Here is a 20,481-nt window from a genome sequence, read left to right on the forward strand (position 1 = left end):
TACATCTGTCTTTGCTCAATTTGAATTTATGTCCTCTCAGGTGATTATTCTGAGCAAGAGGAAGAATCCCATCGGCATTGAGCATACTCAAACCGTTCAAGGCTTTATACACCTCTATCAGATCACCTCGCCGGTGCCTAGTCTCCAGACACTGTAATTTTCAAAACTTAAGCCTTTCTTTGTAAGAGCAACCCTTTGCTCCATTCACTAATCTTGTTGCCCTTCTTTGTACTCATTCCAGCAACTCTACATCGGTGCCTCCGTAGCCAGGTGGGGAGGAGCAGCAGTGCGTAGCACACGCTTCTTGATTAGACCAGGGTTCGAGCCTGTCACCACCAAATACGGAGGATGCAGAAAGGTCAGAGAATGACCACCGCATATCCCGGAGCAATATGGCCTTAGTTGCTAATGCTCCTAAAAACCAAACAAACAAACAGCTCTACATCCTTCTTGAAATGAGGCTTCCAGACCTGTATACAGTACTCAAGGTGTGGCCTGACCATTGCCTTATCCAAGGGAATAATCACCTCCTTATCCCTGCTAGAAAAATTCCTGTATATCATTGACAAGACACCATGAGCTACGCTTGCAGCCCATCTGCACTGCTCAGAGAACTTCATATCTGCCTGCCAACCACCCCCAGGTCCTTTTCATTCTCTACCACTGTCAGTGTAGTACCACAGAGTTTATACATTGCTCTGGGGTTACTGTTTCCCATATGTAGTACTTTACATTTGTCAATGTTAAACTTCATTTGCCACCTCTCAGCCCATCTGCTCAACCTTTCCAGATCCTGTTGCAGCAACATAGCGTCAGTAGTGTCCTTCACAACCCTGCCAACCTTTGTATCATCTGCAAACTTTAGCATTAGCATTAGTAGAGGCATTTGATGCAAGAAAGCAAGCTTATGCAGCATCAGCCAGAAAAAAAAAAAAAAAAACCCACTTCCACTTCACCCCTCTGTTCGTTCAAAATACCTGTCCAGCTGAGCCTTAACTTATTTAGGCTATCAACCTCCACCACAAGGGATGGAAGTCTGTTCCACCAACCAACCACCCGCTGGCTAAAGGCAAATTTCCGCCTGTCTATCCTACATCTGTCTTTCCTCAATTTGAATTTATGCCCTCTCAGGTGATTTTTCTGAGCTAGAGGAAGAATCCCATCAGCATTGAGCATGCTCAAACCATTCAAGGCTTTATACACCTCTATCAGATCACCTCGCTGGTGCCTAGTCTCCAGACACTGTAATTTGCAAAACTTAAGCCTTTCTTCGTAAGAGCACCCCTTTGTTCCATTCACTAATCTTGTTGCCCTTCTCTGTACTCGTTCCAGCAGCTCTACATCCTTCTTGAAATGAGGCCTCCAGACCTGTATACAGTACTCTAAGTGTGGCCTGACCATTGCCTTATACAAGGGAATAATCACTTATGTGGCCTGACCATTGCCTTATACAAGGGAATAATCCAAGGGAACTTGGACATTAAGCTTGATTCACCATCATCAATATCATTTATAAATACAGAAAACAACAATGGACCCAACACTGAACGTTGAGGGACTCCACTAATAACATTAGTCCACGATGAGCAGTGTCCATTGATTACCACTCTCTGTCTTCTCCACCTCAACCATCCCTTTATCTATAGCAGCAATTTTCCTCCAATGCCACACTGCTTCAATTTGTGCAGCCGTCTTCCATGTGCAACAGTATCAAAAGCCTTTCTAAGATCCAAATATATAATATCAAAGTTATTCCCTGCATCCAGTTCTTTTGTGACTGCATCATAGTATCCAATCAAATTGGTCAGGCAAGACTTTCCCTTAACAGAACCATGCTGTGTCCAACCTGTAACTGAAGTATTGTCTAGATGATCCTGCAGTGCTTCTTTAACCAGTGCCTCCATTAATTTTCCTTTAACAGAAGTTAAACTCACAGGTCTATAATTACTTGTGTCAGCCTTTGATCGTCCTTTGTGAATTGGGGTCACATTTGCACATCTCCAGTCTATGGGTATCTCTCCTGAGTCCAAAGAAGCTCTCATAATTATGGCTAAGGGTTTGCTTACTTTCTTTGCTGCCTCCTTTAATATAATTGGATAGATCCCGTCCACCCCAGGTGCCTTTTTTATGTTTATCCTCAACAATTTTTCCTCCACTCTCCTCTCAGTTATTACAAAATCATCTAGCTCACTGCCAGAGTTTACTTCACCTCTGGCATTCCCCTTCCTAAATAACTCCTCATGTGTGAATGTAGATGCAAAATATTCATTCAGTTTGTCAGCTACCTGAGCAGGATCATCAACAGTTGACCCATCGATATCAAGTGGACCAATCTGATTCATCCCCTTCCTTCTAGAGTTTACATAAGTAAAGAACTCTTTGCTGTTTTTCTTTGCATCCCTTGCAAGAGATTTCTCGTAATCTGCCTTCTCCTGCCTAACCTCCTTTGTAACTTGGTTACAGATCAACTTGTATCTATCATAGGCTTCTGTGTCATGTGTTAATTTGTATGTTTCCCATGCATTTTTCTTCTCTGCCATATATCTCATTAGTTAATCTGACATCCACTTAGGCCTAAACCTTGAACAATATTTCTTAGTTGGTATGCAGCCCGTCTGCACTAAAGCCTACTAAATCCTAGTAGCTTCCAAGATAAGTTCTTTGAATGCTTCCCATTTTGAATTTGCTGTTGGTAACATCATCAGTTGGTCCCACTGTATAGAATTTAAATACTGTCTCACACCATCGTAGTCACCTCTACGAAAGCAAAAAACCCTTCCCTTTACCCCTGATGGTAGTTACCTCTTTGAGTAAATCCTACTTCAGCACACTGTGATCACTGACACCTAGTGGTTCCTTTATCTATAGATTCTTAATGCATGAAGAATCATTACTGATAATCAGATCAAGAGTATTACTCCCTCTAGTTGCCTCCTGAACATGCTGATGTAGAAAACAATCAATCGATAAATCCACAAAAGCCTTGCTAGTGTGTGAGTGACCAACCCACAAATTCCAATCAATATTTGGGAAATTGAAATCCTCCATTACAAGATTCTCTGATTTACTGGCCCACCCTATTTCCCTGTACAGTTTCTTATTATACTCATCAGAGTCATTAGGCCTATAGCACATTCCTATTCTCTATTTTGATCTCCCAACGCTTATGTCACACTAAACTGACTCGACACTGCACTGTCCAGCGATGTCGACTGGTGTCACGTCCTTGGACTTGATATGTTTCTTAACTAATAGCATAACCCCTCCTCCCTTCCTATCTGGTCTATCCTTTCTGTACACATTGTACTCCCCAAATTCCAGTTCTGCATTCCTTATATCTGTGTGACACCACGTCTCTGATATCCCATCAATATCTGCCTTTGATGTTTTGAGCAATACCTCAAATTCATCAAATTTATTTACCAAACTCCTAGGATTGGTGTACACACAAGTATACATGCACCTGTTCCTATTCTTAGCTACCCTAACACAACCCGTGTGTTTACTTGTACCGCAATGACTCCCAGCAGTCTCTGAAATACCTTGTATTTTGTTTTCCAGGCTGCTGCTCATTTCAATAGAAGCAGTGCAAGAATCACTTTCACCTCTGCCAGTGGCTACTGTTAATCTATTAGTCCTTGTATCCCCCAACCTAGCGGTTTTCCGACCCACCTAACACTGCCTCGATAGTATCAGCAAATAATCTTCACCCTTTCTATTTAAGTGTATCCCATCCCTGTAGAAGCAGTCTCTCTTGTTAACAAGTACAGACCAGGCTGAAAAAAATTCTACCCCTTGAGCCTTGTACAATCTTTCCAGGGCTGAATTGATAGACAAGGCTCTCATCATATACTCCCTCCTATCGTGTCTGGGCAGAATTGCAGACACTTTCAAATTCAACCCTAATTCACGGCTTTTTTTTTCAACAGTGATCTTTACTTGTTAAGTAATTCTGCTGGTCTCCTACTGTTAATGTCATTAGTGCCCAGGGGCTCACATCTGGTGACTATGGGCTTGGCACACCCAGGGTCTTGAGCTGGATATCATCATTCTTCTCTTTCTTGGTGATTCCTTTCTACTTCTCTCTCTCTCTCTCTCTCTCTCCCCTCTCTCTCTCAGGGTAATAGGGAAATTTTTTTTTTTGGCCGGTGCAGCATAAGCCTCAGGCCTCCTTGCACCATATGGCTATTAATAATAATAATAATAATAATAATAATAATATCACCTTTTGTTCCCTTAAAAGATGATATCCGCTCTACAACATCATCAACTTTTGCCCCTAGCAGACATACCCTGGTCCTGTTCCACCCATCCTTTTTACATACCATGTTTTCCGTTTCCCTGGCAATAGAGTCACCAACAAGTACTAGTTCCTGTGGGAAGTATCCAAAATGGATACCTAAACCAATAAAAAAAAAGCAAATAACAGAACAATTGTAAACTATGTTAACTATTTACATAGAGTTTATCTAAACCAGGGTTTCTCAACGAGGGCAATATTACCCCCAAGGGGGCAAAAAATGTTTTTTTTGGGGACAAAAAAAAAAAATGAATATTACAATGGTTGTGGCCCTCCATAGTTGAACCCTGCCCGACAACATCTTATTCCTTAATATTTAATTTCTCTCATTTCTTTTCCCTTGAGACAACTGACTTTTAACATATAGATATATTATATTAGGCGTGAGTGCAAAATTTTGATAAAAGGAAGATAGTGGGCTCAGGGATTCCATTGAATAAAAAGAGCAGACTGTTGATTTACCGGGATCGGATTAACTGGGAAGCGGATTAACCGGGACTCCTAGACTCCAAATTAAAAAAAAAAAATTAAACCAGAAATAATAAAATTCAAGTAATAACTAGAATAGGCCTATATAAGCGACAAGAAACGGCATTATAAGTCGTCATTAGGAGATTATTGTACTTATTATCTTGCAACCCCCACTGGCTTCACACCCGTCGTTCAAAAAAAAGAGAGAGATCAAATGTTTAGTTTGTTTTAGTGCATCGTGTCGATTGTTGTGTTCTGTCACACCGCAAAAGGACAAATTTTGTTTTGTTATTTATGTCAGGAATGTAAGAATTTTTTTTTTGTTTAGAAATTGTGAAAATGATGGGAAAACACAAGAGAATTAAACAAAAACTTGTAATTATTCAAAAGTTTGAGAATGGTGCATCTGTTAAAGTTCTAAAGAACCATTATAATGTCGGTGACCAAACCATATGCGTCATTTTAAAAAATAAAGGGAAGCTATTAGATTTAAAATCGACTTCATAAAAATTAAAGGGAAGCATTGTATTGGATACGTGAGTAGTACGTGGTAAGTTTTTTCGGTTTTTTATTTATGGGCATACTTTCTACGTACGTTGCTGAACATTTTTTGATACAGTAAACCCCAACTTACGTAGCTTTGGATTTACATTACGTTATTTATAATTTTTTTATATGACTGAAGATTTCAAGTGAAGGGGACACACATTTCACCATAATGGTAACAATTCGCAGAATTCCAGCTATTGGTATTATCATAAACGCAATAAGATTGAGTTTACTTCCTGTGTATAATTGTTTGCACTAACAGAAAAGCCCAGTAATGTGGAAAGTGCAAATTGTTTTTATTGTTTTATGGTAGTGACCTCCAGAAATGTGCTTAAGTAAAATGTGAGCTCACGTGGAGTGATAATAGTGAGTTTTTGCCTTACCCCTGTGAAGTTCTTTTCAGAAAATTTCATTTTGACCATTATCATTGCGCCAACTAAGAGAATAAGTGACAGTGGTACTAGTAGTCTATCAAGAAAAGGAAAGCGATCGAATTGGATCAGAAAATTAAAATAATAAGGATGTATGAAAATGGCCAAACATTAACAAATATCGCGTGGAATTCATATTTGTCAATGGCAATGGTGAACACAATAAAGGAGAAATACAGAATACGAGAAGCGATCGGCACCAATGAGGTCAACTATAATAACGAAGGCTATGAAATACAAATCAGTTTTTACAGTACAATAACATGCATTTTTTCTTCCTTTTATGTTTTCTTGTCTTATGTGTCACTGTGAATACTTCACCACTGTCCACAGATAAAGTTTTTAATTGAACTAATTTTCTTCATTCTTCTGAGGATATTATGTGGATTTTGTAATTTTGGCATATCAAGGATATAGTAGTAATATTTTTTTAGTCATTCTTGAGTTACGTAAGAAGTCTGGGAACATACCTCTTACGTATGTCGGGACCTTACTATGTTTTTAATTAACCAGGAAATCCATTATCCCGGAATTTTTTTTTTTTTTTTTTACCATCTATCCAGGAAAATTGAGAGTCTGCTGTATTTTCTTGTTTAAAATTTCATGGGGGTTAGGGCGATTAGGAAAAAAAATTGTCTAAAAAAGCCCTTAAGGGGACAATAATTAAAAAATGGTTGAGAAACACTGATCTAAACCTATGTAAACACAAATCCAGCAAAGTAAGTTCAGCCCAAACCAGTTCTTACTAGAGTCAGCCTCTTTTTAAAAGCTTGGTCTGAAAATTTTTGTAAGGCCCTGAAGGATATCATATCCTGGATCAGCAAATGGACATTGTCCTCATGAAAGTCTGGAACAGCATTAACAAGTTCTGTTCGAAATGCCTCATATGCAGGACAGTACAATAGCACATGCCTCCAGTCCTCTTGTTCGCTATAAAAGCATGCAGGGTTTGCCTCCAGACCCAATTTAAACAATTTTTCCCTAAGCAAACCATGGCCTGTTAAGATGAACAATGTCATCATCGATGGGTAAAATCAATACATTTGTTTTTTGTTGAAGGAAAATAGAGCGTCACTAATAACCCCGGGGGCTCACATCTGGTGAGTATGGGCTTGGCACACCCAGAGTCCTGAGCTAGATATCATCATTCTTCTCTTTCTTGGTGATTCCCTTCTACTTCTGACTCTTGTTTTCTTTCTCGGGGTAATTCAGAAATTTTTTTGGCTGGTGCAGCATAAGCCCTCAGGCTTCCATGCACCATATGGCTAATAATAATAATAATTCAACATTGTTGTTCGCCCAGTTTCACTTGAGCCCATCTTTGCTTCCAGATCTCAGAAAACTCAGACCATAATCTTAGTTTCTCTTGCTTAATCTGAACAGCAGGATTGCTTTCAACATTTAAAATTCTGGATGAATTTTAAATGTTGGCCTTTTTTTAACCTGTACAGTATCCCTTTATAACTATGAACAAGTCAAGAGGGATCAATCCCGAGATAACCCGAAGGGTGTTAGTTGACACTGTCCTTTCACCCCAGGGGCTCACACAGGTGAGCATGGGCTTGGCAAACCCAGGGTTCTCAGCTGGATATCATCATTCTTCTCTTTCTTGGTGATTCCTTTCTACTTTCGGCTCTCTCTCTCTCTCTCTCTCTCTCTCTCTCTCTCTCTCTCTCTCCTTACCTCCCTCCCGCCTCTCTCTCTCTCTCTCTCTCTCTCTCAGGGTAACTCGAGAATTTTTTTTGGCTGGTGCATCATAAGCCTCAGGCTTCCTTGCATCATATGGCTAATAATAATAATAATAATAAAATGGTAGGTAGCTAATATAATGATCCATTGAAGAGATAAAAGTTGTGCTTTAACCTTACCGTGTGTTACCCTCATTAACCAGGTGTCAGCTGCGTAGGAAACTATTGGTAAGAAAATGGTCTTGTAATACAGTGCAAGGATTTTAGGCTTGATTCTCCATTCAGATCTTGATAAGCAAATCACGTTTGCAGTGAACTTTTCACTTTTGTCAGCAAGGTTATTGACGTGTGGGATGAACTAGAACTTGTCATATAGGTTAAGATGGCGCCTCCGTAGCCAGGTGGGCAGGAGCAGCAGTGCATAGCACATGCTTCTTGATTAGACCAGGGTTCGAGCCGTAACCACCAAATATGGAGGATGTGGAAAGGTCAGGGAATGACCACCGCATATCCTCGGAGCAATATGGCCTTAGTTGCTAATGCCCCTAAAAATCAAATAACAACATATGTTAAGACTTAAATATTTAATCTGTGCAACATACAGAATCTGTGCATTATTAATTTTAATTGTGGGAGGTCGATTATACTTCAGTTTGTGGCTGAAAATCATAATCTTAGTTTTAGTCTCAGAAATTTTCAGTTTATTTTCAAAAGCCCATTCTTGTAGATTATTCAGTATTTCCCTTCCTCTGTTTTTCGGAATTAATCTTGAACGACCAGGAATGCAAAGAGCAAGGTCATCATTTTTTGTACAATCTGGAAGGTCTCAAATTAACCACTGATCTAAGACACGGTTCCAAAAGAGGGGCCCAAGGACAGAGCCAAGTGGGCACCCTCTGGTAATAACTTGGAAAAAACAAGATGGTGTGAAATAACCTTAATTTGCCTGTCACAGAAATAAGATCTGATTATCCAATACAGATATCTATTCATTCAGCTTGTTTCAACGATCCGAGAGCACTCTCCCACCAAAGTGAGTCAAAAGTGCCCTAAAAAGTCGATGAAAATGGCCAACTCATACTTCTCAGTAGAAGCCTTGCAATGATTTACAAATGAATTTATGGCATCATCAGCAGAGAAGCCCTTCTTAAAACCATATTGTGAAGACGAGATCATGCCTTTGACAATCAAAAGTTGTATTCTAAGTGCCAGAAGACTTTCAAATAATTTTCCAAGGACTTATCGCCAGATCTGTTATTTCAAGGGAGATAAGCCCTTGGATCTGTTGTTCACTTACCAGGTTTATGCAAAATTTTTATCAATGCAGTTTTCCAAAAATCTGGAAAAATGCCCTCCAATAAACGTTTGTTAAAGGCATTTAAGAGAATTTGAGGATATAACTGATAAAATTTCTTTATAGCAATGTTTTTCCCAAGGTCCATACTTGGACACTTATTCATGCCAATTTTTGAAACTGCTTGCTCAAGTTCAGTATTATCGAAGAGATCTACTTCATCTGGACCCAGAAAACCACCATTATCTTCAAATCTGTGCCTGGACAGGAGTGTTTTCCTCATGTTTATCATCAGGAAAGAGTTTGTCTGTGATAGTTTGTACTGTGGAGTTCCAGTATGAAGTCGAAACAGAACCATCTGAAACTGTGTTATAAATTTCTGGACATATAATTTTATTTCTACATATTTTGTAGATGAGCCCACATGGCTTTGTATTCTCTTCTTCAGACACAATTCTCTGCCATGACTGCTTCTTTGCTTCAGCAATTTATCTGAAGTATTATCTTCTTAAGGAATGAAAGGTTTCTCTTAAAATTAAAACATTGTGGTCTGAGAGATGTCTGTGGCGCTGATAATCTGCCAGGCAGCATTTACATTTCTTCTTAACACCAAAAGTTGAGGAGTCCACCAGGGATTGGAGATTGATTTTTCTTGACTTTCTCTTGGCAGAGCAAGTTAATGCTCTAAATAGGGTATTTTGTAAAATAAATTGGAATACTCCAAGTCAGATAGACAGTTTAATTGTATTTTCCTTTCCTCAGTGAGATCATTATTTAAAAATTCTTTAAATTTAGACCAGTTTATATTTTTAGTTGAGAATCTTCACATATCTTGTAAAATGTTTGAATTTGTCTGTCCATAATCATTGACAGACAAATTAAATGTTATTGCTCAATGATCGCTATTACAAATCTCAGGATTTACTTCCCAGTTGTCAACACACTGAGCCAAACCAGGAGATGTTAAGAGTTAAATCTATATTGGATTTTCCATGGACATTCCAGCAGGTGAAAGGCATATTCAAGGATTTATGTAAAGCCCAGTGATAGGTCATTACAAATTCCTCAATCTAAAAACCCCTAAAGTCAGTTAAACCCACTATACATAATCTTGACTTGGCATTAGAGTCCACTGAAACTAAGATGTTAGAAGATGAAAAGGTGTTTTGAAATTCATTCAAAAGATGAACAGATATTCGTATGGAGGATAGTAAAGAGAAACCATGTAAAACTCCAAGTGTGTTGTTGATACATGTATGCACATAGGAAAAATGTACAAAAATGAGTTATAATCATTATGGTTAAATGGTTATTAAAGACAACAATAGCACTTTTGGGCTGTTGTAAATTATAATGCACAGAGAGCAGTACTAAATAATGCAAATAATTTGTTTTGTCTGATCACATGTTTCCACTGCTTTGCTGACTACTGCTACCATTCGCCACAGGAGTCTTCTTCTGTTGTGCTCACACCCAAAAGGATTGGGGACTGACGTACAAATACTTTGACCCACTGTTCTGGGCTTCCTGCTTCATTTGTGGACATTTGTTCCTGCTGTCCAATGAAATGTTGCTTTCTGATGTTTTTCATGCATGGTTATCCAGATATCTGTGGTTTTAGTGGTGGTACACAGAATTTTTCTTCTCATTGCTGGTTTTGTCCCACAGCAGTGCAAAATTGAGTGAACCTCAACTACCACTCTAATTGCTTCCATTGTACAGGTAACCCTCGTATAACACGGTAGTTAGGTTCCTATAAAATTTTGTATAGTGTGAAACCATGTTATACGGGACTAAGAACCAGTACAAAAAGGGGGTTACATTCCAAAAGCTAACAAACAAATAATTTTTTTATATATCGAAAACACTTAATTTTTGTTAAAAATGGTAATAACTGAACAAATGTCTTACAAACTGTGATACATATATGTCAATCAGATGAGATACAATCAGATGAGAACGTTTTCTCTGTTGCAGAATACCTTCACCTTTTGAACTTTCTTCTGTAGCATCTAGATTTCGTGTATTTTCTGCTCTCTTTAAAAAATCAGGAATCTGGGATTGTTTGCTTTTGTTTAATATATCTTTGTAAATTGTATGGTATGGAGCTAAGCATTTTTGAGCTCCCTTTTGAACTTTGTGCCCCTTTCAGTCGAAGGATCTGCATTCAAAAAATAAGATTCTAATTGCTCAGCTAAGTTTATGCCTTCCCATATGCTTTTTAGTGTAAAATTTGGAACTTCAGAATTTTTATCTGCACTATCACCCTCTGAACTGATTTTGTTTACCTTCGATGCCACTTCCACCAAATCTGCTTTGCCAGCCTCTTTTTCTACTAGTTGCTTGAATGTTTTCAGTAGTCATATCATTAAACCTTCCTCTCCCACCAACTTAGCAAGTTCTACTATCGTGCCAATTCTGTTTTTTGCCAGTTCGACCATATTTCCCGAATGAACTGACTCTGGCCATTCATTTTTTTTACAACACACATTTAATGTTGATTGACGTTTTACTTCTTTGAGTGATAAAGCTATGATTCCAATACAGTCCACAACTAAAAAATGTTTCCGTGCCTCCATCACTTCAATAGATTCGGAATAAATTTTTTCCAAAATCCATTGTAACGATTTTCTGATGTAATGAGTTTTAAAGGTAGATATAATGCCTTGATCCAATGGCTGAATTAAAGAAGTTGTATTAGGTGGTAGGAATATTACTTAACATTTTGGACGTGGATTTCCAGGCGTGTTATCCAATACTAATAAAACTTTGAAATCTATATTTTTCCACTTTCAATAGTTTTCCACAGCTGGCACAAAATAATTTAGAAACCATTCTTTACATAAATTGGCAGTTATGCAAATTATGCCTAAGGAATTTAGGGCTGGAATTTAATTTGCAACAAATGAATTATTCCAATATGTTTTTTGAGAACAAAGTTTAGTAATACATACCCAGAAAAATTTATAAACGATCAAATAAAAACCAAAATAACCTTGCAAAAACCCTAAAAGCAGAAGTGGCAACAGATCTATCAGCACACGGTGCAAAATATTTTGATGTGCCCTCTCTGACTTGAAATTTACAGCAAATCAGTGAATTTTCAGGGCATTTTGTTCCCCTTAAATTTTGGCACCCTCTTCGGAGGAACTGCTCGATCGTGCCTTAAGTCGGCCTTGCCTAAAAGCCATGAACTGCACGCTTTCAAGTCGCGATTCTTGTATGGTCTCAAACAAGCAAAAGTTCAATAGCATAGAACCTGACATGGATTTCCCAACAAAATAAAATATGGGGATTTCCCAATAATTTTTTTTGTACAATGACTAAGTGAGTCAACAGTGGGGATTTGCAAAAAAGAATGGAAATGTTGAAAAATGACATCCAACATAATAGCAGGATTTTCTTCACACAAAAGCTCAAAAATACTGTGTTACGTGAGGTTTGCCGCAATTCTTTAGCCGTGTTAGAGCAAAACTATGTTATATAAGTACTGTGTTGTTAGCATTAGCATAAGTAGAGGCATATGATGCAAGAAAGCAGGTTATACAGCATCATCCAAAAAAAAAAAAAAAACTTCCCATTTTACCCATCCATTCACTCCAAATATTTGTCCACTTCTTCATTGAATTATTTAAGCTCTAAACTTCCACAATGACAGATGGAAGTTTGTTCCAGCAATCAACTAACCCCTAGCTAAAGAAAATTTTCAGCACATCAATTCAACAACTTGTGTGAGGATTGCCACAATTTATCAATCATGTTAGAGCGAAACCGTGTTGTAGAAGTACCGTGTTATACAGGGATTGCCTGTATAAGTATATGATATTATGTGTCTCATGTTGTTGTTGGCATGCCTTTCTTCTGATGCACTTTTAATGACCCCACCTAGGTACCATTCTTCATATTGGTCTGCCATACGATGTAACCCATCATGGTACAGGCTGTTTCACTTTTCCCATGGAAGGAAGTGTGCCAGAGGTGAAACTGTAAATTCTGGGCCCCCTTAGACAAATTGCTCAATGCTTCTATGAAATCTTTAAAAACTATACTAAAAAGCAGCCATCAGTCTCCCCAACTCCTTTGGCTCTCTGCAGTGGTGGACTTGGTAGTATCTCCACTGAGGTATGCAGATATCTGCATACCAGATTCTCCAGTAAATTGGTGGAGGGGGTAGGGCTGCCTATTTATAATGAAAGATTCTAATAGAATATTTAATTAACTGCAAGAGCCATAAAATTACCATTAGCTACAGAAAGTTCAGATAGTAAATGACATAAGAGATTAAATGAATAGAAATTAAAGTGTGGTGGAGGTTACCTTTGATGTGCAGTTAACTTCTGCGCCATCTTCCAGAAGTAAATTGACAGTCTCCATAAATCCAAAACGTGCGGCGCTGTGCAGTGGTGTTTCTCCATTCTAAAGGAAATAAATTAAGTAAAAAAAATGTAATAACTGAAACTATTGACATAAATTTCATGTTTTTGGTATTATATTCAGAGTTTATTTTTTAAGAAACTTTTTTCCATTAATAACATAGTACACAGTTGTGTGAATAAATTACAGCGCATTAATATACTTCATTAATATAAATTACAGTGCATTAATATAGCCACTTCATTATGGCCATGTAGGTTTAGGCTATATGCAACAGTATACAAAAATATGTAAATCAAAGGGGTCATATCAACTGATGCGTGCAGGCAGGGGTGTTGCAAGCCAATATGAACCATAGGGATAAATGCCTTATTCAGATAGCTTTCCTGTCCCCACAGGAAGAACTTGTTCATTTCTTAGCTCTCTCACCACAAAATTCAGACCAGGGGCAGCTGAGCCATGTGGATTTAATGTCCTGGGGCACTGGACAAAAATAGTTGCTTATCATCACAAGTAAAAAAAAAAAAAAAAATGTTCAGAGCTTAAACTTTAGCATTACAATAATTTGAACTAAAATAAAATTTAGGGCTAAAGCCTCTAACCATGACATTTGCTAGACATATAAGTTAATGCAATGCATCAGTTCTATACCTAGAAATTTGAATTTTAAAATTTGTTTTAAATTAATTATTTTAATTTAGAGATTTATTTTTCTTTTCTTTTCTTTTATTTATTTATTTTTTTGCAAAAATAAATCCTTTACTAATTTTGATATGATCTATCGTGCATTATTTTAATTGCAATCTCTAGAAATTCAGAATTTTTTTTTTTTTTTTTGTGGGATAATTTTATGTTCCTAAAATATTCCAAATTGGCTTGTAATTAATAGAAGAAATTCATTTAATTTATTTATTTAATCCTAATTATCCTAATTAATAGAACAGATTTATTTCATAAGGAAGAAGTTCACTTGAACAGGGCAGGTTTTCGAAAGAGTCTTGTTGATGCAGTAGAGGAAGGCATAAGGATTTGGGGAGATTATTAACTGGGGAGGATTGGGAAGTTTCTAGTATGGTTACAGATATCAACCAAATGTATACACTATTTCCATCCTTGGGAGTACGTGGAAGATACTTTGTAATTCTGTATATTTGAAAAGATCTGATGAATTAGACTTAGCCTCCAGCAGTTATTACATGTTACAGAGAAAGACTTAAGTAAATAACTGTAAGGGATGTATCAGGGCAATATAAATTAAAAGTAAAAATATAAAACCTGCCTGTATAGGAGTGTTGTAAATAAAGTGCTTGAACTTGTGCTTCTGGTCAGATCAGCTAACTGATATTGCAGAAATATGGTGCCATACCATATTCCTACAGTACTGAGATATAGGGATGATGAATTTCATTTTGTGAATATAGTACATTCAGAAGATATAGGGCAAGGAAAAAGGGTGGGGCAGAGGGAGGTTATGCTCTGTTTATCATGAGCTGCTTGAAAGTAACAAGATGGTACCAGAGCCTGATCAACTCTAACTGGAGTTATTACTATGTGCATAATGGATGAGAGAGAGAGAGAGAGAGAGAGAGAGAGAGAGATCAGAACTGGAAAGAATCACCATTTGATGAGTTGTTACAGGCAGTCATGTGACTAAGTTTCATATGATAAACTATTAGCAAAAAAATCACTGGCAAAGAGAGCTAAAGAATTGGGGAAGAGTTCTCACATATGAATGCAAAAAAGCAGAGTGTAAATTCAGTGATGCTTTTTCAAGATCAAAATGGTGGGATAATCGACAATCCAAATGAAATGGCAGGTGAGTTGTTGTTGTATTTGAGTTTTTTGACACAAGGGCCTCTTGGGCCATATTGTGCCTGTTCATGGTTTAGGTATCACTGACTTCACATTATTGTGATTAGATACTATTATACAAATTTATGCATTTTAAATACTTAAACAAATCCTCGAAATTTGTTTCTTTCCCAAGAATATGTGATAAGGTTAAGGGTTCCTGCAAGTTGGAGAGGGAGCTAAAGCTGGATTTTCAGATGGAAAGTTGGGGACATTAAATAAGAATATGTTTTATTGTTAGGTGCGACTGGCAAAAGAAACACTGAGGAGGAGGAGTCTCTCCCAAAAGCAAATACAGATGAGTTGGATGTGAATGACCGATGCGAAGCCTTGCTAGAATCACTTCTTGTTGCCTGCTTCTTCTAAAACTAGATGTCCACAGTTGTGGCTCTTTTTTTATCTGCAACAGTTTATTATTGATTTGAGTTTGCCAGAGGTGAGACCATTGTTTCCAACATGTTTTTTTAATAATGGATTTGTAGTCGGGGTAGGGAACTTTCAGTTGACTGTAAGATCCAGAGTCGGGATGTTTAGCAGCATCATTCACATTACCTGGGATGCTGACATGACCAGGAATCCAGCAGAAGTTAACCTTGTGGTTGGCTGTTTGATGGTAAAATAATTTAGACTGGATCTCTTTAAGAATGGGATGAGAGGGAGAAAACATAGATTGAATGGAATGATTGCACTTAAGGAGTCTGTATATATTAGAGATTGTTTGATATGGTATTTGTTTATGTTATCTAGAGCCAGTTTTATTGAAAATAATTCTGCAGTATAGATACTGCCTTCAGCGGGAAGAGACACAGCTATTAAGAAAATGGAAGAAACTGCTGCTGCACCAACTGCCATATCTGTTCTGGAGCCGTCGGTATAGATATGAACTTTCTCTCTGAGTTTTCCAAGGAATGCAATTTGTGTAGCTGTTGAAAGTTGGTATTTGCCAGGGAGGATTTTCCCCATCTTAAAAAGAAATTGTCGCAGAGAGGTATGAATTCGGTCCAGGAAGGTTCAGGAGTAGTAAGGTCTTGGAATATTGGAATATATTCTGAAAGTTAATTTTCCAACTGGTCATGAGTTCTTGCAGTTGAATCCCTGTAGGGCGGTTTTCATTAGGTTTATTGTGATATAGCAGGATGTGTGGAGGATCAAACAGTTAAACAATAAAATTTTTCTCCTGAGATGCAGAGGGGGTTCATTTGCCTCAATATACAGGCTGTGAACCGATGTTCTTAAGGCTCCAACAGCTATCCTAAGGGCACTATGCCGGATGGTGTTCAGACGTAATAGAGAACTTTTCCTGGCAGAGTTGTAGACATTTGCTCCATAATTCAAGCGCAATCTTATTAAAGCTCTATAGAGATGTAGGAGAGAGCTTCTGTCAGCAACCCAGGACAAAGCAGAGACAGTTCTTAGGCTATTCAGTTTTTTAAGACAAGTATTCCGAAGGTATGCTATATGGGAAGCAAAATTAAGTTTATTGTCTAAATGTAACCCCAACAGATGAAAATTGTTAGCGACAGGAATCAGGCTGTTTTTTAAAAATATTTCTGGATCCGGATGTATTTTGCATTTTTTACAAAAATGAATAGCAGTGGACTTCTTTTCTGCTAGGGAATAACCATTCCACAACACACTTGATTCTATTTTGGCTATGGCAATTTGAAGTTGCTTTTCAATGGTGTTCATAGTTTGGGATGAATAGAGATAATTATGTCTTAATATTAGTATTAGTAATGGCTGCATGGTGCAAGAAAGCCTATGGCTTATGCTGCACCAGCCAAAAAAAAAAAAAAAACCTAATAATTAATAAAAGAAAAGGAAATTAAACCTATCATCCCATGCATTTCCCTTACCCAAGGTATTATCCAGATGCCTTTGAATTTCCCAAAACTGTCAGCCTCTACCAACCATGTAGGCAACTTATTCCAGTAATTATGGCAAACATGTACGATTCTACTGTATTGTATATCCCTTGTCATGTTGGTGATTCTTATTGCAAATAATGTTGGACTGAGAATGGAACCCTATGGTATACCTTCCTCTTGTTCAAATGTTTTGGATAAATTATTCATGTATCTGACCTGAAACGTTCTCTAGCATAGGAAGTTTTGTATAAATTGCGGTAGATGACCTCTCAAGCCGAAAGAATGAAGATCTTGAAGTACACCATATCAGCAGGTGATATCAAAGGCTTTCTCAAGATCGAGATTAATCATGACCAGATGTTGTTCCCCTTATGAAGGTATTACATATATGTGCCTCTGCTTTTATCATTATGTCTAACATCGAACGTTTTTTTCGAAACCCGTAATGATTACTATTTAGCAAGTTGTTAGTTTCCAGTAAACACATTAACCGCCTGTGAACCATTTTTCTAGGACTTTGCCTAAACAACTAGTCAGTGAAATTGGTCCATAGTTGTGTGGAAAGTTATGATCCTTTCTGGGCTTTGGGAAGGTTAGAACTATTGAGTGACATCAGGAGATTGGATAAGCATTTTCTAAGAATATTTGGTTGTAATAGTTTAACAATGTTCTTATTGTGCTGTTGTTCAGTTGTTTTAACATTATATAGTAGATCCCATCTGGACCAGCAGCACTATAGGATGTTTTATTGAGTGCTCCTAAAAGTTCTGTTAATGTGGATGGCCAGTTGTATGGGTGTGAAACCATCGTGGAAAAATTAATCTTATGCTGCTCTGCAGTTTCTTTAATTCGTTGAAAGGTTGGTTTGTAGGTGGCTACTGCTCATATACTGGCAGATGATTCCGCTAAGGCATTTGCTATTTCTCCTGCCTGGTGATGACAACTCTTTCCCTTCTCAGTTTAGTATTGTAGCTGGGGACTGAACATATTTGCCATTTAGCTTTTGTATTTTCCTCCAGATAATTCTATTGTCCCTGTCCTTATATATACTTGAGGAAAAGCCAATCCAGTCATCTTTCTTTACTTTTCTTCTTATTTGGTGGAACTTGGCTTTCAGTCTTTTGAAGTTCATTAGGTTACTAGTTGTGGGAAATCTACAAAATAAATTTTAAGATCTATTTTTGTCCTGTTTGGCGTGTGTACAATCTTGATTCCACCAGTAATTACTGTGTTTCCATTTTCCCGGTAAAGATTTTAGTATTGCGGAGGTAGCAGCTTGTAATATTTGATTAGTTACATGTTCTGTGACATTGTCTCTGGGTTGGGATTGGATTATTTTATCATCTAACTGGACATGAGATGCATATTCATTCCAGTGTGCCTAAAATTTTCAAGTGGAGCGACGTAGTGAAGGCAAGTTTGCCCATGTTTTCAGCTTGCAGAGAATTGGCAGGCGATCACTGTTTAGCAGATTTTCAAGAACAGACCACTCCATAATACTATATATGGAGGGAGAACAGATTGCCAGGTCTGTCGCACTCATGGATCCTGTCGAAAAATGAATATAGGTAGGTTCACCAGTGTTCAGAAGGGTAAGTTGATAAGAATCAAGAAAGGATTCTATTAACTTGCCTCTCTTGTCAATTGTTGGAGATCCCCACATTGGATGATGAGCATTAAAGTCTCCAAGCAAACAGAAAGGAGATGGTAGCTGTTCTATTAGATTTTCTAGGTCATCTGAATAAAATGAGAAATTAGGAAGAATATATATATATATATATATATATATAGGTGCTATTGTAAGAGTGATGTCAATTTCAATGCACACTGCCACTACTTTCAAAAGGAGTCTGAAGAGTAATATGTTTGGATGGTACATTGTTTCTTATAAGAACCGCCACTCCTCCATGGGCTGGCAAGTCAATACTTCTATCTCTTCTAAAGATAGTGTAATTTTTTATGGTAGAACACACTTGTGAATTTAAATAAGTTTCCTGTAGGGATATGCCTGCTGGATCATTGTGGTAGATGAGATCATGTAAATCATCTTTTATATTGCAAAAGCCTCTAGAATTCCATTGAAGGACCCTTTCCATTAAGCAGTTTTGTTGGTTGTTTTTGTTTCTGACTGCTTTTTAGTCGTGACTTGTTTGCATCGATTCAATTTTGTTTTGTTTGTCTTTGGAAAGTAGGGATGTGTTACGTCTATCTCATCAGTCACATGAAGTTCTAATATGGCATCATCTGAATCATTAACATTCAATTAACATTCCATTGGCTGGAATGTTAATTGGGGTATTACAAGCTTGTTCAGTTTTTTGTTACGAAGGACACTGTTTGGGGGCAGAGAGCATAGAGCTTGCCCAATTAGCGATAGACATATTTGGGGGAATGGTAATAACTATTTGTATACCTATTGAATGGGATTGTTTAGCAGCCATTCCATATGTACGTTTTGGATCTGTTTTCAGTATTTGCCTTCTCGTCTCTGAATATGTCACTTTATTCTCAACTTTATATTTCTGGATTTTTTCCTTGCTTCCATAGTTTGAATATTTTGGAGAAAGCTGGGCTTACAGTTTGGGCAAAGAGAAGTAGTAGCAGTGCATTCAGTTTGACTGTGCTCCTTCGATCCACAATTTGGACATATTGCCTCACCTTGACATGCAGTTTTTTTTTGGCACTTGTAGCACCTGATTGGGTTCAGGATGTAAGGATGGACACGGTAATGGAGATAGCCTGCTATAACAGATGATGGTAGGATGGGAGAGCTGAAAGTGAGAATTAAGCTCCTAGTGGGAACAAGAACACCATCTTTCTGAATAATAATTCTCCTTGCTTGGATGACTTAGTAAGGATCGTTAGTTATTCTGAATTGAGATAGCGAGATTTTAAAGTTAATTAATACTTAGTAAGGATCGTTAGTTATTCTGAATTGAGATAGTTAGATTTTAAAGTTAATTAATACTTAAGTGTCCGTAGATTTACCGTAACTTCCGTTCGTAACTTGCCACCTTTGTCATACGATATGTTATATACCGAACTAGATAGCGTTAGTATAGTATAGGTTATAATATTGTCAGTTGATCGGTAGAATTTATTAAACTTGTTGAACTTCGTTGTCAATTAAATTGTACTTTTAACTAAATACATATAACAACTTAGATTACAAACGTAACATAATTAATTAATACATAAATGATACGGAAGTTATATAAAGGGATATAAATTATATAACCCTAAACTTGTATCCCAACTTGTATGTGTTGGGATACAAGTTTAGGGTTATAATTTTGAACTGAAATTGAAATTTTATTGAAATTAAAAGACCAGACCAGATCAGCAAAGCAAAAGGCTCAAGCTAATGGAAGTGCTGTGGCCCAGAGGAAAACTGAGGGGGGCAGTTGCCTTCTGAGTCACAGCCTTTTAAAATGCACTGTTTGCATGATGTTTGTGGAGCATTCAGGTATGGGACATGATATTGCCATGGGAGATGTCTTTGTGTGTGCGCGATGCAAGGAGTGTATTGAAATTAGGCAACAACTCAGCGTTCTTATGGGCCTATATGAGAGCTTGAAGGACAGGGTGGATGCCCTCGAAGGAACTAAATTGAGGGGCCCATCAAGCTCTCAGCTGCCCACCTCAACGCCAGAGC

The 20,481-nt window shown here is 37.6% G+C and overlaps 1 protein-coding gene across 1 annotated transcript in view; it reads right to left on the reverse strand.

Moving 5' to 3' along the window:
* Positions 1-20,481, reverse strand: part of LOC150089170 (uncharacterized) — a 437,035-nt gene that overhangs the window by 124,859 nt on the left and 291,695 nt on the right. Inside the window, exon 11 of the mRNA XM_090389629.1 lies at positions 13,051-13,149. Within this exon, the coding sequence (XP_090245755.1) occupies positions 13,051-13,149 (99 nt within the window). The remainder of the gene's footprint in view (positions 1-13,050; positions 13,150-20,481) is intronic.

Source organism: Mastigoproctus giganteus, chromosome 2 (assembly GCF_048544385.1).
Source record: "Mastigoproctus giganteus isolate SK-2022 chromosome 2, ASM4854438v1, whole genome shotgun sequence".
In the NCBI taxonomy this organism is placed as follows: domain Eukaryota; kingdom Metazoa; phylum Arthropoda; class Arachnida; order Uropygi; family Thelyphonidae; genus Mastigoproctus; species Mastigoproctus giganteus.